At 44.6% G+C, this 13,497-nt stretch overlaps 1 protein-coding gene across 1 annotated transcript in view; it reads left to right on the forward strand.

Moving 5' to 3' along the window:
• Positions 1 to 354: 354 nt before the first annotated feature.
• ST7 (suppression of tumorigenicity 7) overlaps positions 355 to 13,497 on the forward strand; it is a 152,041-nt gene continuing 138,898 nt past the window's right edge. The window contains exon 1 of the mRNA XM_065855999.2: positions 355 to 608. Coding sequence (XP_065712071.1) covers positions 458 to 608 — 151 coding nt within the window. The 5' untranslated portion in view covers positions 355 to 457. The remainder of the gene's footprint in view (positions 609 to 13,497) is intronic.

A 13,497-nucleotide genomic window follows, 5' to 3' on the forward strand; every position in this document is an offset into this window, starting at 1 on the left:
CTTTTCCTTTCAATTCCCCGCTTCCCCGCAGCCTTTCGCTGTTTCCCCGCGTTTCATCATGCAGCCGCCGGGGCGGGGGGGCCCAGCCCGGCCCGGCCCGCAGCACCGCAGCACCGCAGCGTGTGCGTCCGTGTCCCCCGCGCCGCCGTCTTGCGGACCTCGGGACGAGTTTTCCGCGCTCCGCTCTCGCCTCCCCGCCCCTGGAAGGCAGGAGGAGGAGGGAGGGAGTTGCGGAGGGACGTGGCTTTGCCTAAAAACCCACCCGCCCAGCCGGAGCTGCGGGGGGAGGCCGGGGGTGTCCATTTTAGCGGGCGGGCGGTGCTCCGGGAGGGGGGAGCCGACTCGGGAGGCGTGAATCATCCCACAAACACACGCTGAGAGGTTGTGGCAGCAGAGAGCAGCGTTTGGGGCGATTCTTTTTTTTTTTTTTTTAATTTTTTTTCTTTCCCCAAAAAACATGGCTGAAGCTGGGACGGGCTTTTTGGAACAGCTGAAATCTTGCATCGTCTGGTCCTGGACTTATCTCTGGACGCTGTGGTTCTTCATCATGCTCTTCCTGGTCTACATCTTAAGGGTGCCCCTGAAGATCAATGACAATTTAACCACAGGTACGGTGCGATCATTCCCGCGGTCCTTTCACCCCCGGTGGAAGGGGAGGTCGGGCTGCCCGCGGGGGAGAAAACCCACGGAAGGGCTCGAGTGTTCCGTCCCGTTAAGGGCCGGAGGGGTCGGGGCAGTACGGTGGTTCTCCCCTTCCCCGAAACGCTCCCGTTAGGGGTTGCCCGGGGTGGTGGGGGGTTCCCGGGGTCCCCCGGACTTTTGCGTTTTCTCCGCACACGTTGCTTGCTGGTACCGGTGAGATTTTGTCAGGGCTGGGTTGAGTAAGTGTTAGCTTGTGGTTGAGTCTTGACGTGGTGTAGTTAGACGAGGGAAAGCTTGAAGGTACGCGGAGAGCTCAGCTGAGTTTCCTTCTGGAGGTGAGAGCCTTAAAGTAGTTGTGCTGTGGCCGGAACGGGCTGTGGAAATGCCAGCGTCACCCAGAAGGTGCTTCGTGGTGGGCAGAGAGACCATCTCCCCGTGGTGTGGCTCTGCCTGCTGGCTTTGCCGAGTGAGCCACCGGAGGGATGCTGCTTGGTCCTTGTGCCCACCAACCTCCTGCTGCTCCCGGGTGTGAGGGGCACTGGGGGCGCTGCTCTGGCTCCTCCCTTGTGCTCTGAGTAGAGGTAAAGAAGTCAAGATGACTTCAGGGGTATAGGGCAAACTGTGGCTTTGCCCTAGATAAAGCTTGCTGGAGTTGTATTTCACACTGGACTTCTACTAAAGGAGTAAACATATTGATTTTTGGCTAGCAGGCTCTTTGAGGAAAAAAAAAAAAAAGGTATGTCTGGTTTTCAAGTAATGGCTTAAGCTGTTTATAATGGTTTTGCAGCATAAATGATGAGCGAAACTGTGTTTTCCCCCCCCACAATGTCATGCTTATTCTGTACTTTTGAGACTGGGAGTTGTAGGGGCTTGAGCAAAAAAAATGCAGCTGTTCAATTCACAAGCCTAAGTCAGGAACAACCAAAAGTAATTTACATCTCGTAGTCCCTTGGTCTCAATTTGTTTCCATAACAGGCTTATCTTTGATGTGGACTGAGTAAATATGTAAATACAAATCCATCTTCACTTACGGGGCGGTTCATTCTTTCTGGGAGCTTTCTCAGGAACAGGTGGCACAGGCACATATGAGAAATTCCAAAGGAAAATTATATTTGTGGAAAATTCTTGGTTGCTTTGAAGCATAAAAAAGAGCTGGTTATTATGGGGAATATGTGTGGATTTGGGTAGTATATGTAATGGAATTAACATATTTTCCCGTACCATTTATATTCTACTTAAGCATGTTTTAACAGGATTAGAACTTTTGTTTCTGGTAAAAAAATGATATCAGCTTATTCTTCTGGATGATAATAAATAATATACCTGCAAGTGTGCTGGAAGATTAACACTGTTGCAATGGATTTTGACTGTTAAGACTCACAAAGGCAGTATGGCCACTACTGTATTCAATCAAAATTAACTTATGTAGTGTCAACCAGCCTGAATAAGGCAGGTATGTCTTTATCTTGAAATGGCTTATTTTTCCTTCCTATCTACTGTGATAATTTAATTTCCTCCCCACACATGCACTGGAGAAGGCAATTTGTTTTGGGGGCAGATGAGATGTAACCCATGTGGCATCCCTCTTGCTGGGAAGCCAAATGTTATCTGAGCACTCTTTACCCGTCTTTCCAGCCTGTTCTTATTTGATAAGCTTTTGGCAAATCCAGCATCAACGAGGAATAATTAAAAAAAAAAAAAAAGATTCAGCATACTGCAATTTTCATTTTAAGCATAGACGGTAAACACAATTAAAACCAGCTTTTAAATACAATTTGGTCAAAATTTTTCAATATGTCCTTGAACAACTATCCTGTTTGTTCTGACTTTGCTGCACACTGGTTGGAACAGGATGTAATTCTCTTTACTTGATTCTTAATGATTTATGTAAACGTAAGTCCCAGGTAAACATTGCAGGCCGTGGTTGTCAAGCAACAATGTCAGGATGATTTTTATGATCATTTTCACTTTTGGAACAAAGTCACAGACATCCATTTTTGACCTAATCAAACTCTTCTGATTTTTTTCCTGAGTTTGAACAAACTAATTCTTGATGCATTTTCTCAATTGAAATGTTACTCCAGCCACCTTCAGCTGAGTCATGTTGGTTTTCATTGAAGTGTCCCAAAATGCAAGTAAAATGACAGTATGAAATCTGCAAAGCCAAGAGATTCTCACACCTGTGTGTTTTAAAGCATTGAGGGCGTTAAAAAGCCCAAAGAAATTACTAGTAAGTCCCAAAGTGCATGATGAAAATGAGTTAACAGGGAAGAACGACAGGCACAATATGGCTGTTATGCATCCTCTGTTCCTAAGTGGGGTTTATTAAAAAATCAGCACTGTCAATAGCTTGATCTTTTTTGTTTTGTCTTGTTTTTCAAAGTTTTTGTGAATGGATTAAAAATTATCTGATTTATTGTGGATTTCTTTTTCCCCAACTGATCACAATGGGATCCTGTCAGTGGGTTAACGTTGCTCATGAAGTACCACAGCAACTGGCCTCAGATGTGATACTGATCAAATGGACCTCAGTGATGTGAAAATAGAAGTATAAATGTTCCTGCTAAAACTTCTGCATGACGTAAAGAAATAATAAGGTGATTAAAAACAATGACTGGGCGTTTTCACAGAATAAGCTGGATCTGTTGGTGAGCTGGGGTCAAACTAACTGGTTGTCAGTACCACCAGACCCAAACTTAAATAGCTGGTCAGAAAAATGCAGTTCCACAGGTATGATTTGCACCTCATGAAATAGTGATTTAGAAAGGTTTCAGATGTTTAGATCAAACATCTTAACCCAAGCCCACAATGGGCTGCTGTGATATGAGCGACTAGTGTGGCACGTACGGGAGAGTAGCTACCAGAGGGACTGGGACTTCGTGCTGCTGTATGATTTTGGTTTTCCATGCCTGATGTCGATGTTTCTAGAATGAAGTTCAAAAGCTGGAGAACGTAGTGGAAAAATGATTTAAGGGCTGGAGAGAAGCATCAAAGATTTTGCTTGGGAAGTGACTGGATTAAAGTGAAGAGGTATTGTCATGGGGGAGAAATAAGTGGCCTTTTAGTCATGAAAAGATTAATAAGAATTGATAAATGGAAGCAGAGGGGAAACTCAATTCAGTCATAATCAGACATTAATTTTTAATGAACCATGGATTAGCTACTAAAGGAACCTGTGGGTTTCCCATGTCTGAAAGTCTTCAAATCAGATGGCCAAATCCGAGTCGCTAGTGTTCGTGCAGCCTTAAATCAGTTTCCAGTGAGGACTTGGGCAGTGGGCTGTGCAGCAGTAGCGGTCAGAGTAATTACGGATGGTTTTACCAAATAGTCCAATGGTCACTTCTAGCTGTAAGTTTTATTAAGATGAAATGTGCAGCCTTTTTTTCCCCCCTTCTTTTGATGTTGTACACATGTGCGTGCCCCCCACATTGGGTAGGTGTGGTCAGTCATTCTGCATGTTTCATTGAGCTTCCACGCTTGAAAGTCCTTGCAGTTTGGAGTAGCGTAATTTCAGTATCCTCAGCTGAGTAGATTACTGTGATATAATCAAAGGGAAATCTAGTCTGTCATATTAAAATATTCATGTTAAATCTTCTTGTGGTGTTTCATGGGTTTTTTTGCATTTTATTGAAACTTGATGCACAAATCAAATCATAAAAACCTTTATGAATAAGACTGTTTGAACTATTATAACTGTGCCATACCATTAGCCAGGAAGCAAGAGAGGAGACTTAATATACCAGGCTGAAATAGTAAATGCAGAATAAGTAGCTGAGGAAGCGGATGTTTTCATCTTATTCCAAAATAATTAATATAAACATGATTATTTTATATAACATGCTGTATTTTCCTCCCAGGTTGGCACTTGCACAATTTCCGAATGCCACATTAATCTGAACTAAGACACACCTCTTCTAAAAACGTGAAACCCTGCTTGTTTTTCCTGACTTAACAGTTTGGCTTTCTAGTCATATCCTAAGAAGGAAAAAGTCCCAGAAGTTAAACAGTTTCTGGTTATTGTATTTATCCTTTCGAAGCAAAACAGAAGGATTTAATAACCAGAGTGTTAAGTGCAACTGGCTTGTGATGAGGCAGAAACGAGGAAACCTTTGGGTTGCTGAGGGTAGAGAAATCAGAAAACCTGATTTCCTAAAAGCGTGGATAAAAAATATCTGGGTATGAGGTCTGGGTTGAATCCAGCTCTGTCAGTGTCTGCCAAGTATTATTGGCTGTCTGTGGGACACCCTACTTCAGCTGCACTGGAGCATCGCCCCATACTCTTACCAGCTGAACTTCTAGAGAAAAGAGGGTTAGAAGCCTGCAGTGTGAAAGACAACGAGTGACTGTGTCCTGCCCTGAGGTCAGTGAACCCAGAGAACCACAGCTGATACAGCAAGACTACATCACCTTGGTGAGGAGCTGGTGGCTGTGACAAAGTTTGTTTTTCTTCATTATGATTCTTTAATTATTATTCTGGTGTTCCTACTGAAATAATTACCTAGAGTTTTAATTAATGTGGGATTTGTGACCATGTAATAGGCTTCTCTTAGAGCCCAGCACTTTAAACACTGTGCACGGTGCCAGCCATTTGGAGAGGAGAAGGAGGCTGATGTGCAACAGCACCTGCAGCACTGGCCAGTGCCGGATTACTGACTCACGGTCAGGGTCTGTGCGTGCATGGGCAAGACAGAGCAAACATGTTCAAATTGTCTCTTTTGTTCCCTGGGAAATTAGGATAACAGCATTTTCTCTTCATCCAAGAGTCCTTCTGAAGACACAAAACAGACTTTTAGGCAGCCAGAAGCTATGGTGATCTTGTCCACCTCAGATGCATTCACTAATGTGTTCATTGCACAGGCTGCGGTAAATGAAGCACTCAGACCACTCCTGTCTCATTGAACCCTCATTTTATGAAAACTATCCGGTATTTAACCATGCAAGAAAGCTGAGTGTGATGCTACAACCAGAAATACTGAGGGAGGTGAAGAGATGGAGCATGGCTCTCAGGTTTACGCTGTGCTATCTTAGCGTCGTGGTTGCTGTCAATGAAGCTCATCTTGTCTTTCTGATCTTCCCTTCCTTGGCTTCCTGACCTTGCAGATATATTGATCAACAGCAGTACAATAAGTAACTTTTCATTCCCATGGTCTCAAACTCAAGTAGCAGCAGAAAACAGTTGCCTGTTATTAAAATTTAACTAATGGTCACTTTTTTCCTGCTGGTGATATTTGGCCGTGTGGAGCTGCGTGTGCACAGGCCTACAGTGATAAACCACCCTTAAGGCCGAAGGTGTTTTGTTGGCTGTGGACACTGGACTGCCGGTGCCTGAGCTGTGTGCTTGATCTCCATCATGTGTGTCGCGGTGTGTTTGCTGTGATAGCATTTTGACAACGTGGTCAGGAGGTGTTGTTTCCCTTCATAAATTTAAGCCTGGGAAGGTAATCATGAGGGTTGGAAAACATTAACCTGAGGAAGGCCAGGGAATTTGAAATGGGTTAAAAACAAGTGATCAGCTTCCTTGTTTTGAGAAGAGCTAAAGGAGAGTTGTTTTTGCATTTGTGGACTTGCTGGTAGTTGCTTGGCCTTTTTTTAAGTCATCTGCCATCATTGTGATGGGTTTCCCTGTAAGCATCTGCTGTGTGAACTACAGAAGTGAGTGTGGTGGTCTGACCATGGAAAATCCAAACCAAAATTTCTATGCCACCAAAAGGAGATGGAGAAACTCATAACTCCCTGCAAGTGCAGCGTTGAGGGTTTTTTTCTGTATGAACTAGACTATTGAAAGTAAAATTTAAATTGCATGACTGCTTCTGGCAAGGTTGACATTAATTCTGCATATGGATTTCACAGAATGAACCGTATCAGTAATATATACATATTTGTAAGTATAGATAGTTTGCTCATTGACCCCAAATCACTTGTCTTTTAATTTTTTTGCATTTCTCAGAATGTCCCTTCCTGCTGATCTTATTTTTCTGCAGTCCTAATGGAATTAAAGTAAACAGTGTTCTGTTTACTGTTAACCTCCATCTTCAGTTGTATTGGCTACAGCACTGTGAAGCATTTGTAGTGGCTGCTGAGCCTCCAGACAGGGTTTGGATGTTAGAGGTCTCTTTGATCTGCCTTTTTGGGGTTTGCAAAAAATTAGTTGTTACCTGGACGTAGGCTAATGTTCAAGAGGTTATTATAAAACACATTTTAACCATTTTAAGCACGTGTATTTTCAGCATGTTACACTTGGAAACTCACCCTTTAATTTTTATGGAAAAGAATATGACAAGCATGGAAGTCGTGTGTTATTTTTGACAAAAGTCTGCATAGGTGAAACTTCGGATTCTTGTGGGTGGAGAAGCCCTAAGAAAACTTGATAGATCAATTCCTGATGGATACAGCATACTTGTTTTCTGTGAATGTTGGCATTTCTTCATGAGTTTGAGTTTTTGAATGAGCTTAGTTTTTCAGTCAGCATCAAATGCAGAAAACTGAGTGAAATTTGTAGCAAATGCAAGGATTTCAGAAAACACTTCTTCAAGAAATTGACTTTCATACTACTGAAGCTCTAGAAGACTTGCAGCCAGTATTTGAGGGGAACTGTGTGAGAGCCTTCAAAATAATATTTGGTAACATCTTGAGTGAGCTTACTGTAGCGCTGGCTGATATGCAACCACGGAGTTGTGCTGCCAGCTTCTAACTGCAGTCTCTTGTCCTCCATGTGCTGAGGAAAATCTTCAGAAGTGCTCTTAAAACTGCATATATGTAGTGGGATTTTCCCAAAGCATCCACCGAGTGCCTGGATAAATTTAGCCCGAAAGAACATAGGCCCCATTGTCCACAGAGGTCGTAGGTCCCAATTGTCTGAGCAGCTGCAAGAATACTATGCTTCTAAATTAAAGGAAAAAATTAGAATAGGTAAGTTTTTGTGTGGTTGTTTTGTAAACAAATCAAGTGCAAAAATCTAGATCAGAAATCTGCATTTGTGAAAGATGCAAGAAGTGCTGTCAGTGCCTAAAGGGCTGAAAAGAGAAATACATAATTTTGTGCCAAAGCTCTACATTAAATGAAAAACAGAAGGATGTGATGCCTGCCTTGAGAGCACCTAGTAGGATTTAGGAAGATGATGTTGCATAAACCAGGGATTTTTAGGGAAATGGTATGCTGTGTTTTAAAATGGATTCTGAAAACTGCAGCATCTCCGAGAGGAACCGGGCAGAGTCCAGCGAGAGCACATTGCTAGTGTGAGGAAGCTCAAACTGTTTACCAAATCACAGAGAAGCTACAGAAGCAACTAGAGGGTGGCTGAGGAGGACTGAGAGCTTTCATTTAGTTGACAAACATATAGTGAATTTCCTAAATATTTGAAGTTAAAATACATGTGTTACACTTGGCAGCATTGGGGTCAACTGTGTAGTGGGAAGGTACTAAAGTAACCTTTAATACAGGGGAGACAAATCTTGCACAAAACACGTGGCTGCAAGCTGGATCCCGAGGAATTCACATGCAAAGTATGTTTTTAAAGGAGATTTTTGAAGATGTGTGTGTTTGGACTTGACTGCCATTGCAAGCGATGCTGTGGCTTTGCAGCTTTGGCTGTCGTGGATATTAAGACCGTCGTGTAATGAGGATTGCCAGACTCGATAGAGGGGGAATGGCAGTGGAATCTGAGGGCCTGTGATAAATGGGAGAGCTGACTAGTAAAAACACAATCACACTGAGATTAAAAAGAACCAACACCCAGCTGGGAGCGATTGCTAACGGTGTGCAGGCACCTTGTGCAAGCACAGAGGCTCCCACAGTCCCCGGACGTGCCAGAACGTCTCTGAGCGTGCCAGACCCCCGTCCACACCGAGCCCAGGCTCTCTGTGTGCACTGCGGTCAGCGGGCAAGCTCTGTGCTTAAGGGAGAGTTATTTGTCTTGTTGGCAAGTGCTAAAGCAAATAAAACCACCCAGGTGGTGACTTATATTCGATGATTGAGCAGCTCTCCTGGACTTAAATCTACAGAAATGAACATGATCATGAGAAAGCACTGAAGATAGTGTCTTCTGTGCAGCAGCCACAAATCAGGATTCAGCTATTTAATAACAAGGCTAGCTGTTTAAGAAGATATTTTATACTTAACAAAATAAGCCCATACTCTGACATCTGTTGGTATGTTGAATACAGCTGACAGTTATGTTTAACTGTACAGGGAGAAGCAAGGCAGAGGGAGACAAGGCCCTGGTCCCGCAAGTCTTTAATGGTATGATTGTTGTTTATAGGTCCAGGGTTTTACTGCAAAGGTAACTAATGGGCATGAAATTTCAATGACTAGGACATAAATGGTTTACCAAGGTACTGCAGGAAGCCTCTAGCAAAACTGGGGATAGAGCCCCCAATTTCTTCCATCCCAAGGCAGTTTTACCTCTTGTATCACAGTATCACAGTATGTTTGGGATTGGAAGGGACCTCAAAAGATCATCTAGTCCAATCCCCCTGCTGGAGCAGGAACGCCTAGGTGAGGTCGCACAGGAATGTGTCCAGGCGGGCTTTGAATGTCTCCAGGGAAGGAGACTCCACAACCTCCCTGGGTAGCCTGTTCCAGTGCTCTGTTACCCTCACTGAGAAGAATTTCTTTCTCAAATTTAAGTGGAACCTCTTGTGTTCCAGCTTGATCCCATTGCCCCTTGTCCTATCATTGTTTGCCACTGAGAAGAGCCTGACTCCATCCTCATGGCACTCACCCTTTATATATTTATAAACATTAATAAGGTCACCCCTCAGTCTCCTCTTCTCCAAACTAAAGAGCCCCAGCTCCCTCAGCCTTTCTTCATAAGGGAGATGCTCCACTCCCTTAATCATCTTTGTTGCCCTACGCTGGACCCTCTCCAGCAGTTCCCTGTCCTTCTTGAACTGAGGGGCCCAGAACTGGACACAATATTCCAGATGGGGTCTCATCAGGGCGGAGTAGAGGGGAAGGACGACCTCTCTTGATCTACTGACCACCTCCCTTGTAATAAACCCAAGGATGCCATTGGCCTTCCTGGCCACAAGGGAACAGTGCTGGCTCATGGTCATCCTGCTGTCCACCAGGACCCCCAGGTCCCTTTCCCCTACACTGCTCTCTAATAGGTCATTCCCCAACCTATACTGGAACTTGGGATTGTTCCTGCCCAGATGCAGGACTCTACACTTGCTCTTGTTAAATTTCATCAGGTTATTCCCCGCCCAACTCTCCAGCCTGTCCAGGTCTCGCTGGATGGCAGCACAGCCTTCTGGCGTGTCAGCCACTCCTCCCAGCTTAGTGTCATCAGCAAACTTGCTGATGGTACACTCAATTCCCTCGTCTAAATCATTAATGAATATATTGAATAATATTGGCCCCAGTACTGACCCCTGAGGCACTCCACTAGATACTGGCCTCCAACTGGACTCCGCACCATTGACCACCACTCTCTGGCTTCTCTCTTTAAGCCAGTTTGCAACCCACCTCACTACTCTATTGTCTAGACCACACCTCCTCAACTTAGCTGTGAGGATGCTGTGAGGGACTGTGTCAAAGGCTTTACTGAAGTCAAGGTAGACCACATCCACCGCTCTGCCATCATCCATCCACCTTGTTACATACTCATAAAAGGCTATGAGGTTGGTCAAGCATGACTTACCCTTGGTAAAGCCATGCTGACTGCCCCTAATGACCCTCTTATCCCTGATGTGCCTTGAGATGGCACCAAGGATAAGCTGTTCCATTACTTTCCCAGGGACAGAGGTGAGGCTGACCGGTCTATAATTACCCAGGTCCTCCTTCTTGCCCTTTTTAAAGACTGGAGTGACATTTGCTTTCCTCCAGTCCTCGGGCACCTCTCCCGTTTCCCAAGACTTGGCAAAAATGATGGATAGTGGTCTAGCAATGACTTCAGCCAGCTCCCTCAGCACCCGCGGGTGCATCCCATCTGGACCCATGGATTTATGGACGTCCAGACTATTTAATTGTTCCCTAACCCAGTCCTCATCGACTAAAGCAAACTCCTCCATTGACCTGGCTTCATCCGGGGTCTCAGGGGTACAGGGTTCCCCAGGACAGCCTCCAGCGGAGTAGACAGAGACAAAGAAGGCATTCAGCAATTCTGCCTTCTCTGTGTCTTCTGCCACCAGGGCACCCACCTCATTCATCAGTGGGCCTACATTGCCTCTGGTATTAGTTTTATCTGCTATGTATTTGAAAAAGTTCTTCTTGCTGTCCTTGACCCCTCTCGCCAGCTGTAATTCTAAGGAGGCCTTGGCTACCCTAGCTGCCTTCCTGCATCCTCTAACAGCAGCCTTATATTCCTCCCAAGTGGCCAGTCCCTGCTTCCATGACCTGTAAACTCTCCTCTTCTGCTTGAGCATACCCAACAGATCCCTATTCAACCACGCAGGCCTTCTGGCTCCCTTCCTCGACTTCCTACGTGTGGGGATGCTCTGATCCTGAGCATGGAAGAAGCAATCTCTGAATGCAATCCAGCTCTCTTGGGCCCCTTTTCCTTCAAGCAGTCTTGTCCATGGGATTTGATGGGATTTGATGTTTCGCATCTAAGGTTTATGTTTTTTACTGGAGCTACTTCAGGAACGTATTCAGGGCACTTGTCGAAGAATTTAAGATGAAACCTGACTTAGTCCTGTGTCCAGACTGTGAGGTGCTTGCAGGATGCTACTGCTCTGCTGGCTTTTAAAGAGGGTGTCTAAAGGCCCCTTCCAACTGTTTCTAAATTAGCTCTTTGTGGCGCTGGAGGCATATACTGAAAGATTGTATTATAAACTCCAGCTCGTCCTTGTGTCTGTGAAGTGTCATGTGGATGACTGAGGCTGTGTAAATGCTAATGAGTGAAAGTTGCTTTGTAAACTCCCAGCACAGGATAATTGGATTTTTTTTGTGTGTTTTTTAGTTGGGCACTGCAGAAGGGTGACCAGTTTTAACAGTGAGAACACTCAGCTAAGCAACGATAATGCATTTAAAGACAAGAGTTAATGTCATGCTTTCAGCAGGCAGAACAAACAATTTGTTACTGTTAAGCCCAAGGAAAAGACCTAAATTTAAAGTCCAAATCAAAACTCACCAGCTGCTGTGAGAAGACAAAGATTTATTATTGCAGAGTCTAAACTGGAGATCTGTCACTGTGGTAAATTCAATGCTTAAGTGATTAAGTGCACTTAAGTATACCAATTAGAAGGATGAAAACTATAGGGCAAAAATGAAATGCAGCCATCCTAAGATTCCTTTTTCTGCACAGTGTGCCAGGTGCAGCCATGAGATTTAATTTCCAGCTCCCTTTCTAGAAATAAAGTTGGCTTATTAAATGTCAAGCCTGTTGGGTTGATATGTTAGGTCTTGTGCTCAGCAGCAAGAAACTCAGAGATCAGATTTAAAGCACAAGAAATGTTAGAATTGTTGTCATTTTATTTTGTAAAGCTACCATTCATTTCTCAAGAAAATGTGCTTGTAACCTGAGAGTGGCATAGACATTGATCTTCATGTAACTAAATGTTTTGGTGGCACTGCCTGTATGTTTTGTGCTGAGACCTCAGAATTGTTTACAGCATGGCTTGGTCTGGAGCAAGGTTATATGATCTACTAATGCACTTAACCGTCCATGTGAAATTTCTCTTGCTATTTTTAATTCCGAAGTGAACTTGATAGCAGCATACCCAGCTGGTATGTTTTACACAAATCTCAGATTAGAGTCCCAGACTAGTCATTTCCTTGGTTTGGGGGGAGAAGGTTAGAACAGGCTGCGTTCAGAGAGGGCGTGCAGCTGGCCTGGCGCACCCTGCACAGGGGACAAGGGGGCATAGAGTCCTCAAGTGTGACTCAAGTGGCTTCTCAAGCAGAAACCACCTTGGCACAGCAGCAGGATGTTCCAGGTGTGCTGCTGAGCCCTACCTGCTGCAAGAAGGAGCTGAGGAGGTCTCGTGCAGGGCTGCACTAATCCAGACCTACCACTTTTAGGAGCCGTGTCTCCATGACAGAGCTTGACTTTATCATAGAATCACCAAATCGTTTTGGTTGGAAAAAACCTTTCAGGTCATTGAGTCCAAATGTTAATGTAGCACTTGTCAAGTCCACCTTTAAACCATGTCCCTAAACTCCACATCTACACATGTTTCAAGCATCTCCAGCAATGGTGACTCAACCACTTTCCCTGGGCAACCCGACAACCCTTTCAGTGAAGAAAGGATTTATTTGCCCGCTCGGAGTAGACTCCTTTGCCATGCAGCATTGGATGGTGTAGAAGTGCCTTCTGGTCCCTATGTCAGTCTGCCCAGCACTTGGGTTAGGACAAAGGAGGAACAATACAAGCACAGGAGAATTTCATTAGCAGTAAATATCGTCCCACATACTCCTAACTTGATTTTCCCTCCAGAAATCCTTGCCGAGAGTCTATGATTCTAAACCACTGATCGCAGCTGTGTTAGCAGCCCCAAAACCCGTGTGTGTAGTCTTCGGTGGAACACAAGACATGAGGAGTTCTTCTTAGCTCCAGGACTTCTGAAGATGCCTAGACTGGGGGATTTGCCTAGACCTGACGAGTGAGGATTTGGCCTCTTGTTACAGTCAGGGCTGTTTCATCAGTGGCTCTACAGGAGCCAGGATTTTCACCCTTGGTGTCCTAGCCTGGCTCCCTGGCCTCCTGTGAGGAGTAGGTAGGAGCTGTGCTGTGTGGGACTAGAGAGGTGGACAGGGCTCTCTGTGTCCCTGACTCCAGTCCTCAGTTATACTTTATGTTATTTTCCCATAAACCACTGTACTGAAAGATATTTCTGAAACTTGACAGCTTTGATGGTTAAAAACCCTGGTCTTGCTCTAGCCCATTGGTATTCATGGATGTTTTGCATGCATTTG

The sequence above is a fragment of the Patagioenas fasciata genome, chromosome 1, assembly GCF_037038585.1.
Source record: "Patagioenas fasciata isolate bPatFas1 chromosome 1, bPatFas1.hap1, whole genome shotgun sequence".
In the NCBI taxonomy this organism is placed as follows: domain Eukaryota; kingdom Metazoa; phylum Chordata; class Aves; order Columbiformes; family Columbidae; genus Patagioenas; species Patagioenas fasciata.